At 37.5% G+C, this 23020-nt stretch overlaps 2 protein-coding genes and 1 long non-coding RNA gene across 3 annotated transcripts in view; 1 reads left to right on the top strand and 2 right to left on the bottom strand.

Moving 5' to 3' along the window:
• Window positions 1-23020, bottom strand: part of LOC133529575 (ubiquitin-like domain-containing CTD phosphatase 1) — a 275695-nt gene that overhangs the window by 205330 nt on the left and 47345 nt on the right. The gene's annotated exons all lie outside the window — the stretch shown is intronic.
• LOC133529620 (uncharacterized) lies at window positions 3620-13406 on the top strand. The gene is made up of 2 exons (XR_009801178.1): window positions 3620-6900; window positions 7573-13406. It is a non-coding gene; the product is annotated as an uncharacterized LOC133529620 (long non-coding RNA).
• LOC133529619 (ER membrane protein complex subunit 6) lies at window positions 18411-22896 on the bottom strand. The gene is made up of 2 exons (XM_061867375.1): window positions 22662-22896; window positions 18411-21615 (listed from the first exon to the last, which is right to left on the bottom strand). The coding sequence occupies exons 1-2, from the start codon at window positions 22792-22794 to the stop codon at window positions 21407-21409; spliced, it is 342 nt and encodes a 113-aa protein (XP_061723359.1). The 5' UTR covers window positions 22795-22896; the 3' UTR covers window positions 18411-21406.

The following is a 23020-nucleotide window of genomic DNA, read 5'->3' as shown; positions in this document are numbered from 1 at the left end:
ATCTACGCGGTTTGCTATATAGTTTATTTTCCAAGTAGGCATATTACAATGCGCTTATGAACGTCACATACTTAAAGCTACGCCTGCTGCTAAACTACGGCTGTTGTTTAAAGCACGTTGTTTACTCGATTCATTTCGAGAAAAGGTGCCAGTGATTGGCACCCAAATTCCCCAAGCTTTGCAGCTCCTGACTTATTTCTGTGGGGCTATCAAAAATAACGTGTTTATGCTTACATGCATGCAAACATTGTTATGAAATTTAAACAGTTAAAGCCGACTATCCGACACAAAGGACAATGGGCACTTTTGTATGGGGAGTGTCCCATGGATGTATACTGTTGAGACATATGTCGTTTTAAAGCTCTTAATCGTAGTATTTTTTTATTGTATGGCACCAACCTTGGACCACTTGCAGGGACCGAGCTATATAAAAAAAGAAGTTGCGCATATAAGCAGTTATATTTCCTTATACGCGGGATATAAAAAGTTTTAGCGTATTTTATTCGAAAGAATATAAAAAATGCTTTATGTTTTTTGTATCAACACCAATGATAAAGTATTTAAAGGGACACAATGTACAGTTTAAAAAAATCGTCATTCTAAAAATTACTTGATACACAGCGAAATAAGAGTGTATACAAATGCCATGTATATCATGTGAAAAGTATTTTTATAAGCTATTTTTCGTATAATATAACTGGGGTCAAATCGTTGCAGGGACCAAAATAAAACCATTTAATGAGTTAATTAATTGTAGTTAATTACGCCTTAACTTTTCTACTCAACGCCAGATGTCGCTCTAAAGCAAAATTCTACTTGACGTAAAACATTTATACATAGCGGTAATCTCGTCAGTCTTACTCCATCATTTTAAAAAGTATAGACTAGTTTATGGATTTCTAAAGTTATGTCAAGATGACTCTGAATGTAATATTGTCAACAATAATTGTCAAAACACGCAATTTAAAATATTCAACATTGTAATTACAAAATAGTATATTTCTAATACGCTATAATTTTCTCCAATCGAAAGGCACTCCATTCCATTGATCTCAAGAGTATGCTCCTTGATGATCTTCACTATTCATGGGGTAGGTAAGATAAAAGTATTATTTTTTCTCGTATAGCTGCTATATAGCGTTCGACTCCATGGAAAATAAAGGCTCCAAATTATATAAAAAATATAGCATATATACAAAGTGCAATTTAGATAGTATTCCAGAAAAAAATGCGCCAATGTAAATGCTGAAAAGTTTCCTATCGTATTGTCGAACAAATTCATATCTACTTCTGATCTACGCGACCTTAGAAGTTTGGATTGTCCTACCTAATCATTTTACATTTTATTGTTTTCAGAACAAGAATTATTTTACTTCCCACTGTCTATGTAAGGGGACTTAGAGCGGATTCATACTTTACTATACGTGTCGTGTCGAATGATAGTCCCTATGTCAGTTTCTCCAATTCTATTTTGCGTAGGATAAGTTAAAAAAATAATTAAAAATATGTGTTACCGTATTTTTATTCGTGAAATGTTACCTATATTTCTAAGTTAATGATTGTACTATACTTCCAAAAATATGTCTGACAAACATTTTACATGAAAGCCATTTTTCCATGTAAAAATGAACTGTTATTGGGCCCATCTTCTGAATTTATGATAATTTATTCATATTTTAATGTACTCGGGTAATATTGCAGACATTATATCAGCACCAAATAAATGCTGTGAACCAGATATAATAATATATTAAGTGGCGAATAACGTTTCCAAATCGCATTTTCTTTTGACATATTTTTCTTTTTTTTTTTGCTCTTTTTTTCACGACCGGTTTGGCCTAGTAAGTCGATGATCCTGGGTTTGAATCCCGGTAAGAGCATTTATTTGTGTGATGAGCACAGATATTTGTTCCTGAGTCATGGATGTTTTCTATGTATTTAAGTATTTGTATATTATATATTATTATGTCGTTGTATGAGTACCCACAAAACAAGCCTTCTCGGCTTGCCGTGGGACTCAGTCAATTTGTGTAAGAATGTCCCTATAATATTTATTTATTGTTATTATTATTGTATGTCCGGTAACAGAACTCCCCAGGAGCACTCGGGTGTGTAAGGTTGCTACTCCCCAACTTATTATAATTGTTATTACTTTCAGCATTTTTAAGTTGTTCATCGGACACTGAGGCCATTGAAGTTTCAAGCTGGCGGCATCAAAATGGAGTACCTAGGTACTGTTTCAAATAAATGGGTGGTAAGTAAGTACATTTGGTGAAGTGGAACTGCTGATGTTGATCAGAAACGGAACTCTTCCACGCGCGTGATTTGTCTTCTTTGTTAAGTTTGTAGCGAGTAAGTTTCAAGTACCAAGGTTTTTAGGAACCTTTGTGTCAAGGTAAAGGTCTGACGATGGGTTCCATGAGGAAGCGAGGGAACACCTCAAATCTTATAGGCATATAGTCATTTTGGATTTTCATCAATACCTTAAGCTTTTTCATTCCCACTAGTGGCATTTAATGAAGTGGAACTACTGATGTTGACCAAAACGGAACTATTGAACGCGCGAGATTTTTCTTCTTTGTTTTTTTTTTATGATATAAGAGGCAAACGAGCAGACGTCACACCTGATGGTAAGCGATTACCGCCGCCCATGGACACCTGCTAAACCATAGGGGTTGTAAGTTTGGTGCTGGCCTTTAAGATTGGAATACGCTGTTTTCTTAAAGTTTTAAATGTCGTATTGGTCCGGAAATACCGCAGGCGACAGATCATTTCATAGTTTAGCTGTATGAGGCAGGTAGTTTCTAGAGAAATGCACAGTTGAGGACTGCCAACCATCTAAGTGGTGAAAATAAAAATGTTGTAGCGTAGAGCGCTGACGAAAAGAGGCGGCAAGGATTAATCCGAGCAATTCGATGGAACACTCGCCGTAATAGATTTGTCCTGATAAGTTTGTAGAAAGTAAGGTTGTTAAGAAACATCTGTGTCTAGATCCAGGTCTGATAGATACCTCAAACCTTATAGAAATACATATAGTTTTTTTTGGATTTACATCAATAACTTTGGGCGTTTTATTAAAAAAAAGCTACATTTAATCAAGTGGAACTGCTGATGTGTTCCAGAACGGAACTTTTCAACGCACACGTTTTGTATTCTTTATTAAGCTTGTAGTGAGTAAGGTTCTTAAGGTGTACTTAATACATCAATGTCCAGTTCTGATGATGGGTTTCATGAAGAATCGAGGGAATTCCTAAAATCTTTTAGGCATACATGTAATAATTTCTGGGATTTTATTTACATATCAAGCATTATTATTAAAAAAGTGTCATTTGACTAAAAGTAACAGCTAATGTTGACCAGAATGGAACTCGCCAACTCGCGCGCGATTTGTTTTATTAGTTAAGTTTGTAGCAAGTAAGTTTTAAGTATTAAGGTTTTTAGGAACATTTGTGTCAAGGTAAAGGTCTGATGATGGGTCCCATGAAGAATCGAGGGAATTTCTTAAATGCTATAGGCATATATGTAGTACTTATTGGATTTTCATCAACATATTATCAACTTTTATTCACAAAAGTGACATTTGATGATGTGGAACTACTGATGTTGACCAGAACGGAACTCCAACGCGTGCAATTTTTCTTCGTTAAGTTTGTACCAAGTAAGGTTCTTAAGAAACATTTTTGTCAAAGTACAGTTCTGATGATGGGTTTCATGAAGAATCGAGGGAATTCCTAAAATCTTATAGGCATACATGTAATAATTTCTGGGATTTTATTTACATATCAAGCATTTTTATTAAAAAATTGTCATTTGACTAAGTGTAACAGCTGATGTTGACCAGAATGGAACTCGCCAAGTCGCGCGCGATTTGTTTTATTAGTTAAGTTTGTAGCAAGTAAGTTTTAAGTACTAAGGTTTTTAGGAACATTCGTGTCAAGGTAAAGGTCTGATGATGGGTCCCATGAAGAATCGAGAGAATTTCTTAAAAGTTATAGGTATATATATAGTACTTATTGGATTTTCATCAACATATTATCAAGTTTTATTCACAAAAGTGACATTTGATGATGTGGAACTACTGATGTTGACCAAAACGGAACTCCAACGCGCGCAATTTTTCTTCGTTGTTAAGTTTGTAGCGAGTAAGGTTCTCAAGAAACATTTTTGTCGAAGTACAGTTCTGATGATGTGTTTCATGAGAAAGCGACGGAACTCCTCATTCTCCTCAATTTTTATAGGTATATAGTAATTTTGGATTTTCATCAATATCTTTAGCTTTTTTTATTCACATTAGTGGCATTTGATGAAGTGGAACTAGTGATGTTGACTAAAACGGAACTCTTCAACGCGTGAGATTTTATTCTTTTTTTGTTTGTTGTGATATAAGAGGCAAACTAGTAGACGAATCAACTGATGGTAAGCAATTACCGCTGGCCATGGACATCTGTTACACCATAGGGATTGTAAGTGCGGTGCCGGCATTTAAGATAGGAATACGCTCTTTCCTTAAAGTTTTAAAGATCGTATTGGGCCGGAAATACCGCATGCGACAGATCATTTCATAGTTTAGCTGTATGAGGCAGGAAGTTTCTAGAGAAATGCACAGTTGAGGATTGCCAACCATCTAAGTGGTGAAGATATAAATGATGTAGCGTAAAGCGGTGACGGAAAGAGGCGGCAGAGATTAATCCGAACAATTCCTCGGAACTTTTAAGTTTGTAGAAAGTAAGGTTCTTAAGAAATATCTGTACTAGACACCAGTGTCTAGTGTCTAGGTCTGATGATGGACACCTCAAACCTTATAGAAATACATATAGTTTTTTTTTCATCAATATCTCTAGGTGTTTTATTTAAAAAAAGTTATATTTGATCAAGTGAAACTGCTGATGTTGTCCAGAACGGAACTTTTCAACGCACGCGTTTTGTATTCTTTATTAAGCTTGTAGCGAGTAACGTTCTTAAGGTGTATTTATATCAATGTTCAGTTCTGATGATGGGTCTCATAAATAATCGAGGGAATTCCTGACATCTTATAATTTCTGGATTCTTATTTACATATCAAGCATTTTTATTAAAATGTGACATTTGACGAAATGCAACAGCTGATGCTGGCCAAAATGGAACTCGCCAATTCGCGCGCGATATGTTTTATTTGTTTATTTTGTAGCAAGTAAAGTTCTTGAAGACATTTGTGTCATAAGGTCTAGTTCTGAGGATGGGTTCCATGAGAAATCGAAGAAATTCCTCAAATCTTATAGGCATACAATACATACAGTAATGTTTGGATTCTCGTCAACATATCAAGCATTTTTATTTAAACAAGTTAGTGATATTGACCAGAACGGAACTCTTCAACGCGCGCGATTCTTATTCTTTGTTAAGTTTGTAGCAAGCTAGGTTCTTAGGAAACATTTGTGTCAAGGTCCAGTTCTGATGATGGATTCAATGAGGAATTGAGGATTTTAAATCGATTTGAATTCACAATTAGGAGGAATTGAGGATTTTCGTCAACATATCAAGTTTTTTTTATTTGAACAAGTGACATTTGATGAAGTGAAACTGCTGATATTACTGAAACTATGCTGATACTGCTGAAATGGAACTCTTCAACGACAAGTATTTTACCTTAGGCGTTTTTTTTATTTTATTTCGTTTATAGCATGTAAGGCTTTTAAGGAACATTTGTGTCAAGGTCCAGTTCTGATGATAGGTTCTACGAGAAACTGAAGGAGCTTCTCATATTGTATAGGATAGGCATACATATAGTCATTTTAGGATTTTCATCAATATTACACGCATTTTTACTCAATAAAGTGACATTTGTTGAAGTAGAATTGCTGATGAAGAACGGAACACCTCAACGACTTCCAGATTCTTTATTTTTATTACTCTTCTTTCTTTTTCATTATTCTTAGAACAGGTATTTCTACGAAGTGAACCGAACTGCTACTATTAAAAGTAGGTAGGTAGGTAGGTTAAATAGGTTAAGACTGTAAGGATTATTATGTATAAGTAGTTTCTTTTAATTAAACATAGGTAAGTAATTCTATTTAAGTATAAGTATCTTTAAAAAAACATCAATCGACTCTTATCTGTCACTAGTTCCAGTTTCAGAGTATAAAATCCGGGTACACATGCAGCCACGGCTAGCTGGGTAGCCAGACAGTTCGAATACGGACAAGTTATTGTGAATAAAAAATCTTATCGTCTTGCAAAAGTTAATGTCATAAATGTATAGGTTTCGAATACATGAATATAAAGTGAAAATGCTGGTAAAAGTATTAGTTTTTATCATTAACCATTTTATATCCCAACAAAACTGTTACCCTTACAAAAATAAAATGCTTTCATTACCTAATGTAGGTTACGTTAGGTAATAAATAAATAAATATGTAGGGACAATCTTACACAGATTGGCCCCAAACTAATCAAAGCTTGTACTATGGGTACTAGGCGACGTTAAACATACTTATTTAGATAAATATATATTTACGTATATACATAGAAAACACGCAAGCCTTAGGAACAAATACGCGATTCAAACTCGGGACCATCGGCTTCATAGGCAGGGTCACTACCCACTAGGCCAAACCGGTCGGCAAAAGGTAAAGATAATTAGGTAAAGACAATGAATAATTAAACTTATTATAAATTGACACCAATATCCATCAAATAGTATAACTAGGTATGCTAAGAGCGGGCTTCAGGCCATTACGTCGCACCTTTAGAATTAAATTAATTTGACTCAAAAAGTACGACTACTTTATATATGTAGTTTGGTAGAACAGTAAGAACTCACTATATGTGTCTCTTTTTCATGCGGTGAAATCCCCCCCACCCGGAAAGGATAGCGACGCCCATTTTATCGACTCTCGAGTCGACTCCAATCTGATACTAATAGTAAGTAAGTACTTACTTAGTAAGCAAATTGTAGTAGTTATCCCTTCTTAGTAAAAGGAAGTATTGTAAAGATACTACTTTTTAACCGACTTCAAAAACTTTTTTTTTTGTATATATGTTAAGTAAGATCTTCGTCATTTCTGAACCAATGTTGAAAATTAGTTATCGTTTGAAAGTGGGTGTATAGTTCCAAGATGGTCCTATTTTTGACAAAACCACGAGGAATTAAGGGAACTCCCCAAATCTTATAGGCGTTTTTTAGTTTCATCAACAGACCAGGCATTGCCATTCAAAAAAGTGCTATTTGAAGAAGTGGAACTTCTGATCAGGACCAGAAAAGAACTCTTTAACGATGCGTATTTCACGCTAGACGATTTGTCTTCTTTGTTATGTTTGTAAAGAAGCTACTTGCTTAACGAGGTTTAAGGAATATTTGTGTAAAGGTCTAGCTTACATCATGGGTTCCATGAGGAATTGAGGCAACCTCTCAATTCTTGATGGAACGTAAAACTGTTTATTGACATAATTGTCGATAGGTATCCCATCTGCTCTAATTTACCCCACTTGAAAAAAAAGGTACTTACATGAAAAAAAAACTTCTCTTAAAAATAGGAAACCGACTTCAAACATAGGTATTAGAAAACATTACAAAAACTGTTATTGTATTTTCAGAAACCATACGGAAATAATGAGGATGCATCGACATAAGAAGAATCGAACATGGGCAAGATAAAGTTCAAGAAAAAAGCAAATATAATGTGTACTTGTGTGTAGTCAAAGAAAGTTGAAAAATAAAGCATAATTAATGGCCATAGAATACAGAACCGATACACGAACATTAAGACTATTAAAAATAGACATATAGGTTGATCGTACTACTCGTACTAATGTATATCTTTTGTTCAATTATATTATTGCATTAAAGTTAGATTCTCTAGATATATATTATTCATAGGTTCTGTATTCTATACGAATTGTTTCAGTGTAATTATTGTACTAAATACCGTTGACCGCCTGTCAACAGTATTTATTTCTACATTACTATCACAGAAGATTTTAGGCCCTACCGTACAGTTTTTGAATTAGTATTTACTATGGACAAATATAGCGAAATGTGAGTTTTTACCTAAAATATCAATCTTTTGTGAACGTGGTGTAGAGTATATACCGCCTAAGACTGAAGTAGCTACGCGGGTTACGTTTTAAAAATAGAATCGTGTTCATGGTCGGCCCATGGTAAAAATAATTAGGTACCCGTAGACCCGCTGGTGAACACTGTTTATGATAACACTAAATAAACCCCGTGGACCCACCAGGAGAACATATTGGAGAGACTAGAGATAATACACCGCTTTAAGGGCGGTCGCACTCGGCATTGACATCTGGCGTCTAGATGGCGGGTGGACCTCAGCGAATTTCAAAGAAATATTTATAAACATCCAATGACGTTCGGCTCGGACACCAGATCTTCAATCTCCTGATTCCTGTGGAGTCTCCAGGTTCCATCCTCTCCACGTGTGAGTCCTAGGATTTTTCGCGCTGCCAGACTCCGATGACTCGGGCACGTAGTCCAGATGGGTGAGGATCGTGCAGCCTGGAGGGCGTACTCTGAAGTTCCAAATGGCCGAAGACCGTCTAGACGTCCTAGGTAGGTCCCGCTGGAGAGACGAAATGCAAAAAGACCTTAGCGAACTCGGCGCCGTCGACTAGATGGAAACGGTTTTGGACAGAGAAGCATGGCGGTCTTTGGTGTCGGAGGCCAAGATCCACTTCGGGTCGCTGCGCCATAGCAGTAAGTATTTATAAACATACTGTACCTTATGTGTACCTAACCCAAAACGAGATATTTAAGAAAAAGTCCACCCGCCATTCTGACGTCAGGATTGCGGTTGGACCTATGAAATCTTGCATTATACCGCACTAAAAGTATGCAGTTATATGGTACAGTCGCCATCAGATATATCGGAGTGGCCGAGGTGCTCAAAGATCTCTAAACACGCACTCTAACCTCTTGACAGTAGAGGCATGTTCAGATATTCGTGGGTACCTTGGCCGCTCCGATATATATGATGGTGACTGTACCTTCAGTGTACCTCTGTAAATAGAAATAGAAACCGGTGTACCTCTCCCCAAAACAAGCTAGGCTAAGCTCATGCACAATATAACTGCATACTTTTAGTGCGGTATAATGCAAGATTTCATAGGTCCACCCGCCATCCTGACGTCAGGTTAGCGGGTGGACCGTTTTGTAAAATATCTCGTTTTGGGGAAAGGTACACTGGTTTCTATTAAAGGTACACTGAGGTACACAGAAGGTACAATATGTTTATAAATATTTCTTTGAAATTCGCTGAGGTCCACCGCCATCCTGACGCTTACCATATATCTAAGGACCGACCTTAGGGGCAATAACGATAGTGCTAGTTCAGTTGTGTCATTCACAAATTCGAGCCAATCGTGCTGTCTAACGCAACTAGATGCGATCAATCGCGTGCGTAATGCGAACTCATCAACCAATCACGTTGTGGTACTTGTGGCGTTAGACTGCACGATTGGCTCAAACTCGTGTGCGTAACACCGCTGTACTGGCCCCATTCTTATTGCCCGTAAGGCCCGTCCTCAGATATATTGTGTCAATGACTGAATGATTTTAAAAAATCACATCGCTTCTGCTACCAAGTTGTTGAGCATAACGTTTTCCTATCCATAGGTTCCATCTGTCCAGTAGGATCCACCATCTCGATTCACCAGATTGAAGAGATTGTTACTTAACTGATGGATCGAGATAATGAAACCTACTGAATAGAGCGGGTCGATTGGATATAACAAAGTACGCTTATATGAAACGCTACTCCGGTGTGCGAGTGAGACAGTCAGGCCAATTTGAACTTGCATTTGACAGAAAACTGTCTCCATCAAACGCTACCAGTTCCATTGCCGGCCTCTTTGCTGCCTTCTATAGTGGTTCAATCGTACCTTGCATAAGCAAGGTACGATTGAACCATAAAATAAAATAAAAAGTAAAATAAAATTATTCATAAAATAAAAAGGGGCGTGCACACCGATATTAGAGTAATATTGGAATCATATCAGTTAGTTGCGGGCGTCTCGCTCGCACAAATACATGCGTATAAGTGCGAAATGAACGCACGAATGACAGCTAACTGGTATCATTCCAATATTATTCTAAAATTGGTTTAATGTCAGTTGCACTTTCGAATTGGCCTACATAGCGATTTCCTTAGCCTGTACACCGGATCGGCGTGTGGGCCGGCATCTAGCTAATGTAAAGCCACCTCATTAGGTGCTTTTAGCCTTTTGAACGGCAAGAACACCTAAAGATGTGGTGAGAGAAAGCCGCGCGTCCCTCATGCACTGCACTAGCTTTACAGCTTGCATTGCGACCAATGTATGCCGCTCACCGCCCCGCCGGTCGCGTGGGTCCAATCCACGGCCCTAGAAGACGTACTTTACATATAAACAAGAGCACGCGAGCATATTGCGAGTTGTGTATGTGTACTTCCCAACTAGCAAAATTTCGTCATATAATGGTTGCGGCAACGTTTCTGCGGTATCCTTTTAGCTCTTACTATTAGTCATCATTACGAAATCATTACGTTTATATGACGCGATTTGGGCCCATTTTATTCAGCATTTCAGTCATATAAAAGTTGTTTAACTGCAACCACCGCCACTTATAGATCTTATAATAACCACCGCCGTGACTATCTTATGACAATTTAGCTGTATATTAGCAAATTACATGACTTAAATATGACTGAACTGATCTGTAACTTCCATTTATATGACATATTTGTGGAGTAATCGCATCCTAGGCTACTAAACAATAGAATATAACTCGATACTACACGCGCGAGTTGAGTGTTGACGGTAAGTATTTTCTTTATTAGTCAGCCATGATGTTACATGTTTTTATTAAGAATGCTCATAACATCGGCGTATGGTAGAAATGTATTGCGAAGGAAAGTTTATTGATGAAGTAAACTATGTTTAATAGTAAATATTTAATGCCCCACTATAATTCTTAGTTAATTAAATATAAATTTAATTAATATTGATGATTTTCTTGAACGCCGCGGTTATACGGCATTTATCCAGTTATAAGCTATATAATCGCATCTTATATAGCAAGTTTAGCGGTCAAAGCGCCATTATACATATTTTGTCGGACATATTTTAGGGTTCGTTAGAGTTTCTGAAAAAACCTTTTTACAGATTTTAGTATTTTATTTCTAGAGACAAGTAGCACCGTGAAATATGGTCATTGTAGCTGATGTGGACTGTTTTTTAAGAAAAGAAGATCAATTGTGGAGTGATACTGATGTACAGTGGCCTTGGAGCGAGACTCATTTCATTTTGTCTTCGATGTGTATTGGATGCGGATACTCAACGTCCCCGTTGACAATTGATCCCACACATTTTATCATATCGGACAATAATATAAAAAATCTACACGACACCATTTTTTTCTGGTGCCCAAACTGTTCAGAGTACGCTATATATGATCACTATCCATTAGAGGAATGTGAGTTTTGTGTGAATACTGACAATACTGACAATCATCCCCAAATCATCCAAATCTTCGGATCCACTGCTCTCATCAACATTGAATTGGAGTTCCATTTCCTGTACGGAGCTATCTTCTACAACGCCACCAACATCAACGTGCATGTTTTCCGACTCTGCAGTACTAGTTTTTTTTTCGGTCACATTTGTTATTTCTACGGAACCACTTGAAAAATAGGCACTTGTCACTTCACTTCGGTTTACCGAAATTCCTTGCGTAAGAGTAGTTTTTAAATTGGTGATAATAGATTGCCGCTTCTTTTTCATTTTCCTCTTGTATCCACCGGTCTTTTTCATGTTTTTCCATTGAATCCAGTCCATTTTCATATACTAAATGTTTATATCCAAACAACGTGTCGGATGTCTTTAAATGATGTTTAAGAGCTATAACAATCATAAAAAGGTAGCATTTATACTAAATAGTGGTATAATAGCAAAGTTGTATCATTTACTCAACTACGTTTAATTCTGCTCCAATAAAGGCATATAAAATGTCATTACTCGACCAAATAGTCACATGAGCATCAGGTAGAGGTAAGTTATTCAGCAATATCTAAATCGCTGAATAAGATACTCATATATAACATGTTCTATAATTCCCGTTTATATGACAGCATGTAACATATATAGCTATTTTGCTGTATAAGTTACATGATGTCATATAATAGCAAACTACATTGCTTTTACTCGACTGCACTTGACATGTCGTAAGTCAGATATATAAGTCACTGTTACTCGACTAAATAGTCATATAAGCCACGTAAAAAAGTGACTTATTCAGCATTTCTTATATGACTTATTAGTCATATAATCAAGTCGAGTAAACGTTTACTTGACTTGCTTACATGACTGATATGCTGAGTAACTAAAAAGCTGCATAAGCTGGCTTTATACGACATGTGCTGTATAATTCACGTCTACATGACCTTTATATGATTTATTAGCTGAATAAGCTCAATCTTATATGACTACTTTGCTAGTTGGGTTGTGTTATCTAGGCGCACAAACGGTTACAATAACAAGAAGTGTACACCGCGTGTGCAGTCCAACACGGGAGCACGGGTGCGATTCGAAAATAACGCGCTAGCGACGCATTACGACATTGATACTTTACCATTCGAACGCCATAAACAAAAACGTTACTCACACGCCAAGGTCACGGGCGCAAGTGAGCTTGAAAGTGCATGAGTATTACATTAGGGACTTTGACAGCGATTATAACAGCTATAATCATTAATGTGTTCATGGCCCTTAAATCATGTCTAGTGACGGCGCCTTTAGGTGTTCTTGACGTTCAAAAGGTTAAGGGCGTTTGCTAGCTGGCGCTAGTGCACGGAGCGGGCAAACACGCGCAGGTGCCTTTGTAAGTAAAATCAGTCGCACGCGTCCGCGCCAGTTAGCGTTGCTGATACTGTAAGCCGCACGCCCGCTCCATGCACACGCGCGACGTTGCGGACGCCCTATGCCCTAAACCTTACTTGAAAGTGTGAAGGTTACTCTGACAGCGGCTATATCAGCTATAATGTATTTATGACGCTTTGAGCATAGCTAGTTAAGACGCCTTAAGGTATTCTTGGCGTTTAAAAGGTTAAGGGCGTTTGCTAGCTGGCGCGAGTGCACGGAGCGGGTGCACGCGCGCGGGTGCCTTTGTAGGTAAAATTCGTTGCACGCGTCCGCGCCAGTTAGCGTCGCCAGTTACTGTTTTTCGTTAACCCGCTCCAGCTAGCAAACTAATCGCAAATGGTCCGAGATTGGCGCAATAACCATGCATTCCCTTATCTGGATCTGGATGCACCTATTCACCAATGCTTGCTTTAAAGTAACTTGTCGACTCGTCCTGATAATATTTGTGCGACCGTGAAGAAAATCTATGCCGTCACTTATTTTTCAATTTATATGAAATAAAGATGTTAAATGTATTCAAAAGTTTTTATTTAATAAGGTATGTATAAGTGCTCTGTGCATCCGCACCAGCTAGCGGTGCCCTTAGCAAACCAATCGCAAATGGTCCGAGATTGGCGCAATAACCATGCTTTCTCTTCACTAGAAAATGTACCTGTATATCTGGATGCACCTATTCACTAGAAAATGTATGCCGTCAGTTATTTTTCAATTTATATGAAATAAAGGTGTTAAATGTATTCAAAAGTTTTTATTTCATACGTATATATAATGGAACGAAATACAGCTACTATCTTAGCTTGGCAAACAGTTAAGAGTCGCTGATGCTTGTAATGTATTCACTGCGTTAATTTTAGGTTTAAGATTCTTTATTCTCACTAAGAATTTGACAATTCACTTACATGAGAACTTAAAACTACACAATTTAATCCTGCTTCATATGGCAAACGAAGGGAACGTTGCTTTGAACCGCGGCGCAATCTCAAATGTTTCACGTTTACACAATTTTCCTGCAGAGAGACAAAACAAGTATGTACATAGTACCTTTTTACGATTTATTTTATCGTAACATATAAACTTAGATTTATTTTCTTGCTGCTAATTATGGTACTCCATAAATACATTTACTTACCTACTTATTGCTTAGGAATCTTATTTCATGTTTAATAATAAGTTTATATAACGTTTCTAGCGGGACATAACGCGAACTTTAAAAAATATAATGCTTTTTCTACCTTTATCACTCGAATATGTAAGAGCAAGAGAGATAAATAGACGACACTTACTCGTTCAAGGTAACAACTCGTTTTATTGTCAAAGTTCCGAATTAAACAAACTTATTCTTCGTTGACCTTTTTAAGCGTTTATAAGCGACTATACGGATCCAGCATTTGCCGCTCATTCGGTTCTCCTATTGCACGCAAGATGTCAGTACTAGATAGGATTTGAAAAATCATAATTAAGTAGTTTAGTGCCATTTATTGAGCGGTAATAATTTAAAAAAATATATAAATTACTTTTTCATTATATTTCAGGCATGCAAAGTGATGTAAATGGTTACAAAAGTAACTCTATATGAATGACATTTTTTAGTTCCAGTTTACGCCGCAGCGCATGATCAAAATTATTAATATCATCTTCCCTGGACACTTTCGGTCTTTGGTGTCATATAAGTAATTAATGCTTAATTGAAGACCTTCCAAATAGGATAAAACTCAATTGTATATACCACTAGTAAAAATTACCCAAACGGCTACCAAGGCTCCATCTAGTGCCAGGTAGAACAAACAAAGCGGCATTTACCACACTTAATTAACGAAAAAACTAGTTTTATTACCGCCCCTGCAAGCATTTGAGTGCAAGTATATATATATTAAAATACCTTATAAAAATGTCTTTTAAATGATATATATGGCTTGAGTATACAAGCAAGTTTCAGTGTTTAATAGCAGTATTTTTAATTCAAGCATATGTTTTATCAACTAATTCCAGCCCTGTACGTACTTAAACGTAAGTAGTGGTAAACAGAAATCTAGAATTTCTCATATTCTTTCATACTAAACACCTAACAACCGGCTACATAACAATTACTTTGTAAAACAACCGTTTATATTGGCCACTCTTTTTTTTTAATTGCTCAGTCCCTGCAAGTTATCCAAAGTTGGTGTCATACAATAAAATAATGCTAAGAGTAAACCCTTTCAAACGAGATATGTCTCAACAGTATACATCCATGGGACAAATTGCCCATTCTCCTTTACTAAGATAACGTCGAAAATGCCTTAAGGCATTAAGTCCGCCATTTGTGCTTTTTTGAATTGTGCAATAAAGGTAAAAAAATAAATAAAATGTGCGAAAATATGCTGATAATTGCGATAAGGACTTACATTTGGCTACTGTCAGAGGTGGGCATATGCCAGACATTATGTTCCGCATGTATTTGCCAACCCTGATTAATATATTTATAAAACAATACTTAATAATCTTAATATAATTAAAATTTAAAAACAAAATATATTCTTCTTACTTGCCCACCCTGAATGACATTTAAACTAACAAACTACCTATGCTAAGTATTGTTGTCGCCTGACTGACGGGACATAATATCAATAAAAAAAATGTTGATCTACCCTTTTATAAAACCTGCATACAACATATTAAAAAGCTGACCCGCGGGATGTGATGGCGTAGTTTTGTCCGACGAAGTCAACACTGGAATCATGTTTGCCTTCCACTGACCTCGGCTTTCAGCTAGGGGCGCTAGGGTACCGTAGAAAATAGGTTGGGCCAACTATAAAAACACCTAGACACCAACTACGTAAAATAGTAGGATTCATTATAGGACCCGGGGGTATGTCCTTAAACTACGTCCAAAAGAGAGGTATGGGCAATGTGAATGTCATCTCGCCTTGTGTGGTAGGGCACAGCACAGCAGATGTCATTCCAGATCTAGAGCAGAGCCCAACTGGGGAAGTACCTCCACCTTACAGAAAACCGCAGCCAAATAACACTTGACCCTACTCATAGTGTTGTGTTCCTGCCGGTGAGTAAGGTTGCCAGAGCTCAACGAGGGGGGTGGGGTTAGGGTCGGCAACGCGCATGTAACTCCTCTGGAGTTGCAGGTGTACATAGGCTACGGAGACTGCTTACCATCAGGCAGGCCGTATGCTTGTTTGCCACCGACGTAGTATAAAAAAAAAAGACAACACACTAAACAAACACCTACACAATATGGGTAAAACAGACAGCCCCAGAATGTGCATGGAAGAACAGGAAACAACAAAACAGATTCTCCTATCCCCTCGTGTGTCAGACGCCATTTTGTACAGGTCTATACGTATGCCGTTCTAAGGCCGTTCTCAGTGCCTTCCCACTGCTGCCAGGAAGAAATATTATCTTGTCTGCCGGTATCCCGCTGCCGGACAATTTTAGGTACTTTCTCTTGACGGAAAGTTGAGTGCCAAAAATTACTTCTGTACTGCTCTGACATATACCAATGATCTAGCATTAGACAAGAATAGGCTACAGTTGGCCAGTATCGTCATCTAACTTTTAGGCTTATAGAAACTTCATAATTGTGTTTAATTGGACGATGGCGTATAGGCCGGCCCAGCCCCTGACAGATGCGACAAAATTTAAAAAATGGAGGCTGGCAGAAGTGGCCATTTTATTTTCTAAAGGAGGCAATTAGCAACCTGAAAACAATGCTAGGCTTCGTGGAGGAGCTGGAGTGGTTAGAGTAGCGCTATTACCTCGTTTCACACAAAATAGGCACAATGGTTGTCGATTAGCGGAAAATGCCCAAAAGCACTAACTAGGTTAGCCAAAAGCTTTCAAAAGTAAATATAAGTATACCAATTTTCAAAACTACACGAATTATTTCCCCAGATTGCCCATATTCGGGTTAATTTTCTTGAGCCACAGTTGTTCACACTCCCGCAGCCAAGCAGACTTTATGTACGACACCGTATCCACAACACAAGCCTTATTGATAAGGTTCCCAAACCGCATTGATTGGGACTGTCACCGTGTTTAAGTGTCCCGTATTTTGTCCCAACACAAAACCCTATCTTTTATTTATTCAGTTTTAAGCTATGCTCGCGAAGTCTACACAGCTCACATAGTAAACAAATTCATCGTTTCGAGCGATGGTACCATTACCTTTGGCCTATGCTCTACGAGGGTTGCTACTTATATATCCGGAAAAAAAAAACAAAAACGTACACGGCTGAAAATGGTTTTATTGTTTTTCAAAGTATTTCCCTTGATGATCTATGCACTTTTGCATTCGTGTGAACCAATTTTTGAAGCACTTCTGCCACTCCGCCTGAGGTACCTCCATAACGTGTTGTTTGAATGCGTCGACAGCATCTTCAGCGGTCGAAAATCGTTGACCGCGTAATTTATTTTTTATATTGGGAAATAAATAAAAATCATTGGGTGCCAAGTCAGGGCTGTACGGCGGATGACCCGTTATTTCCACATTTTGACATTCCAAAAATAGAGTTGTTTCGCGTGACGTATGATCATGATGAAGAATGATTCTTCGTCGCTGGTTAGTTTTACGAATTTGTTCAAATACTTCCGGTAAGCAAATGGTCGTGTACCAATCTGAATTAACCGTTTTACGGTTTTCTAGTGGCAATGTAGCTACATGGCCATTAATACCGAAGAAGCAGGCCACCATTTGTTTCAATGTACTTTTTGCACGAGTAACTTTCGTAGGGTTCGGCTCATTTTGAAACACCCATACCGTTGATTGTTGCTTCGTTTCGGGATCGTATGCATAGATCCAGGATTCGTCACCTGTATAGATGTTATAAACGGCCTTTGAGTCACCACGGTTATATTTTTTTAACATTTTATTGCACCATTCGACGCGAGCATCTTTTTGCTCCTTAGTTAAGTTGTGCGGTATCCAACGCGAACAAATTTTTTTTACAGCTAAATGATCATGTAATAAGCTATTAATGCTAGTCATAGAAATACCCAGAGTCGCCTCTATCTCGCGGTACGTAACATGTCGGTCGTCCATTATAAGTTTTCGCACAGCCTCAATATTTTGTGGTACGACCGATTTCGGGCGACCTGTCTTAACTTCGTCCGTAAGCATACTACGTCCACGATTGAACTCACTAAACCAGTGATACACAGTAGTTTTAGATGGAGCTTCATCACCAAAAGTTGAAGTTAGTTGATCTATGCACTGTTGTTGCGTTAAACCACGCCGAAAATCATAATAAATCATAGCACGAATATTTTCACGAGTGAGTTCCATTCTTGCAGCGAGATGACATTTAAAACCCGTCAAAAACAAAACACTAGCGTTAATAAGAAAGAAAAAATATACCGGCCAGTACTTAAAAAAGTTCAAATTTTACCATGGAGGTCAAATATACTATTTAAGAAGATTGTAATCCCGGTTTCCGGATATATAAATAGCATCCCTCGTATTAGATGGCGCCATTTTTTGATATTTAACAAAAACACATATCAGTGAAAGAATAAGAATCAAACTCAAATGGTGTTCTAAAAGTTTTAATAATGTATTGAAAGATGTTAGTAAATTTACTGTGGCTACAAAGTTTTCTTTGACAATCCACCATTTTTAAATTCTCTTTGCTTTATAAGTTTCATCTAGAATGTAAAACGTGAAAGGTAACAGACAGACGGAGATAATTTCGCATTTATAATATTAGGTAGACGTCTTCATTTGACGTTTAAAATAACACTTGCACAGTCTAGGCTATCAAAATCGCTGCAGATTTCTATTGGTCTAACTCTAGGAATAACGAGAAAGACCTACCAGTTCTACCAATAATACCTAAATAGTTCTATAAATAGCTGAAAATGGTACAGTTCCAATAAAATATTTGATAAATATGTTGTGTTTCAAATTTGATATTTTTATTTTAAGGTCGTTTTTCCTAATATTTTCAAATGTAGGTACTTGTGAAACGCTCTTAACCCTTCCAAGTTACCTATCCCTTGCCAACGCGCACAAAGCCTTATTGCTGTCTCGCTTACGGCATGTTCTATGAGACGTCATATTGGCGAATCAGTTCCTGAATCGATGCAGATCTAAACGCATCTCTTAGCCGAAAGAAATAAAAATGTAATGTGAAATTAGCAAAACTGTCGAACGAGAGTGAAAGTGATATACGTGTGTACTGTCGCTGAGGATCGGGAAAGTTTTACGAAGTGCTGGCCAGCTCAAGTACCGTACAGCAAGATCACCAGGTATGTGCGCAGGCATTTCCTAAATCCCTTAAATCTAGGCGTCATGCAAGTACTTTTTTTTTCTATTTAATTTACAGTCCACTAATAAAATCCCTCGTGGTGTCTTGAGGGCTCCCATACATATTTTCCCGCGCATATCCGCACAAATATAGGTTTAAAGACACTGCCAAAATATAATATGTGTATTATACTCTAGTATAGGATTATCAGTAGTCCTTATCAAATAGTACATTATTAATAGGGCATTCGCAACTCGTGTCGATTTAAAACACTCCCTCTTGGGTTGTTTTCATTCATCGCCACTCGTTGGGAATTTCCTACTTTTCACACTTGTACATAATATATGGCCCTTTAAATTTTCACATAGGCACGTACGTCGTATAGTGCTAATTACCGCACTAGAGCGGTAAAGTAGCACCATATGTACTGTAATAGTACATTACGATACAAGTGCGAAAAATAGGAAATTCGCAACGAATGGATATAAATTAAATCGACACGAGTTGCGAATAGGGAGTATTACTGCAATGTTCTGCCGCCAGAGTGCAGCACTGGCAACGTATCTTATCTTAAACCATAGAGTAGCTTATACATAGTATTTTGTCAAGTTTTCATAGATAATAAAAGGTAACATTGATGCATTGACGGTTTATGTTTACAAAGGGCCTACCGGGAAACGAGAAAATCGAAATTTAGTTATCTGCGTCTTTATCGCTCAAATATGCAAGAGTGATAGAGAGGTTAGATTTCGATTTTCTCGTTTCGCGGTAGACCTTGACTTGTGGCGCCCCCTACGCAGAGTTTCGCGTAATATTCCCCATTTGCCTATTCGAACATGCATGTATCGTACAACGTTGAATGAATGAATGAAATTAACAGTAGCAGGAAGGGAAGATGGTCCCTTCCATTACTACTGGAACCAGATCCACATGCTGTCCACCTAGTTTTAATTGTAAAAATGTGTATAGATTATAAGTGTATATGGAATAATGGAATCTGAAATAAAAATAATAATAAAAGTAGCATCATATGTACTGTAGAACACATTACTGCCACCTTTTGCCCAAGTCCTAAATTAACAGAAATAAATGGTTCAGATACTTATCTTAAACCACTTTCGGTTGATGCAAATTACAATAACATTTCATACATAAATAACATACCACACTCATACCTACACCCTATTGACTGGAGTTTTTCAAATTGGATACGGATCATGGGTGCCTAGACAAGATGCCAATCGTTTACACTCCGTAGCGAACGAAACGCCAATGTCTTTGTCGCACTAATTAATATGGAAAAGTGATAGAGAGAGATGACTGTATCGTTCGCTACGGCGCGAACTTATGGCAGCTTGGCTAGGCACCCAGCATGCTAGTCGTATGCCAGCGTTAAAGCCCGTCCAGACAGGATGATATAATTGACCAATTTGGTTAGAAAAGAAATTGGTGTCCAACTCATTTCTGATTTATGGTGACATATGAGCGATCAAAAAAAAAAATGCGCATATAGTAGCGTCGGAAATTGGCATTCTTGCATCTGCATTTGACCGGTCATTCTTACAATCGAATCGAGAGGGATCGGCGAGCCAATTTCATTTTTGCGTACACACCCCCTGATTTAATCAGACAATTTAATCAGATTGGGCAAAAATTTACCCATCTGGACTGGCCTTTCCTTTACATAACATACAGCCCAAGCCAATGAGCATTTTGCTGCCCAAGACGAAAAAACTGTGATTACTTCAGTATTTTTTTTTGTACTACAAAGTAAAAAACTATAACAATACTTTTCCTAGTAGTTTTTGATTTATTTTATCCCATAACAATGATTACAAACTGATTTATCCATTATTTTAAACAAAAAATAATATTAAGTATGGGCGGCAAAATGCCGCATGGGGAGCATTTTCGCGTTTCACGGATATCAAATTCTAGAGATATAGGTACGTAAATAGAGTCGTCTCGCTCACTCACCGGAGCGGTCTGCGGATGCATCACTGTGATAACCGCATTAGATTCAAAATTATTTTTGATGCACAAAATATGTATTAATTTTAATGAGGTATTTAACTTCTTGGTGTCTGGTGATGTTTTTTTTTTTATTAATTTTATCATGTGCAGGGTCATGATTTTATCAGGTGTAGATATATATAAATGCCCTTACCAGGATTCAAACCCAGGAGCGCCTGCATCGTAGGCAGGGCTACCGATTAGTCTAGGAGGCTCTTAAAATGCATCAAAAACGAATTATGACTCTCCAAGTAAGATTACATTTTTTAATATACATGAACCATCCCATAAATAAAGGTCCAGAACAGCACATAAGTGCACAGAGAGGCGAAGAAGCTGTTTGTAAGCAGCGCTTGCCGGGAGATGTGGTACTTGTGCCAGCTGGGTCCGGTCTTCACCATGAACATGACGAACAGCACCACCACAGACAGAACGTAGAACATGAAGCCGTAGAGGCTGGTGAGGCCTAGGACTCCTGGAATGGACAATGGTTTGTATATTTAAAATAGTTTTTAAAAATGGCACTTGTATCCTTAAAAGAGAATTTAAAGGCTAACAATAACCTTTCCGCCACGTAAGTGTTTGATTTGTGCCATAATGGTTACAGATCCTTTAAAGAGTTTAGGTAAGAGTTACGTGTTTTTACTGAAATGTAAAAAATTACTTATTTCCTTATCAAGTAAAGGTTTACAAATTGTCATAAGTGGTTGGGACTTCCTTTTAGGCGAATGAACCTGTATCAGGATGCCCCGCTCCTCCATAACTTACAGTCTTGTTACTTAATAGTAGGGAATTGTAGGGGGACTGTAGTTATATACTGTGTAACTCTATATAGCGACACTCAAGGGACAGAATGTTTTTTGATGATATAAACAGTTTTCATTATGTGGAGAGAAATTAATATTAATTTAATTGTTCTATTGAGTGACATTATATGGAGTTTCCACTGTATAAGTAAATTCATACAGAAAACATACCTAGATGTGTCACATATATGATTCATGTTGAATTGTACCTCTAATGTTTGTAATGTGTCCTTTAATTTTATATTCCAGATAAATGGCAGTTTGATTAATTAATGAGAATTTACTACAAAATCCCCCTGTTTTTGGACTAAAATGATAGATGGATAAAGTTGGGACAGTTGATATATATTTTACACATACCTTGGATGACAAGGCAATTTAATGGACAGGCTGAAAGTGTTTTAATTACCGGTTTTAACATCATTATTTTTATACCAATTATCACAAAGGAAGGACCATCTGCAGAAACTCAGAACAATTGTAGAGGGACAAAACCGAAAACATCATCATTTTATAATATGATTTCTTGTTGAGGACATTGATGAATGGTTGATAATTTTAAGCTAAGTTGACAGCGATTTTGGTTGCCCAGACTGTGCAAGTGTTATTTTAAACGTCCATGAAATTATGACATTTAAATAACACTTGCACAGTCTGGGCTATTAAAATCGAGCGCCAACTTAGGTTGGTCTAACTCTAGTTCATTAAACATTACCCGCTGTAGAGCCCGAAAGGGCAGCCATCGAAGTCCTGCAATACTCGATAACAGCGCCATTATTTCTGAGCGCTGCTTCGCTGTACGCCACGGGCTCCGGCTTGATATCCTTCGTTTTTATAACAGTAGCCATTGTGGATATTTTTTAATTAATACTTAGAAAATTAAAGAAATCGACCACCCAAATTTGTCAATTGATCGACACAGAAACGTCAGAAATGACATTGACAGTGGCAGCAACCGACATGACATTGACAAAAGTAAAATCATTCAAGTAGCAGAGAAAGACGTGCGTGATACTAATTATTAATGTTTCTGGTTCTCCAGTTAACTAAAATTGGGTACATCTACCGTGAAGA

Source organism: Cydia pomonella, chromosome 21 (assembly GCF_033807575.1).
Source record: "Cydia pomonella isolate Wapato2018A chromosome 21, ilCydPomo1, whole genome shotgun sequence".
NCBI classification, from domain to species: Eukaryota; Metazoa; Arthropoda; class Insecta; order Lepidoptera; family Tortricidae; genus Cydia; species Cydia pomonella.
This window is presented reverse-complemented; position numbering and strand designations above follow the sequence as displayed.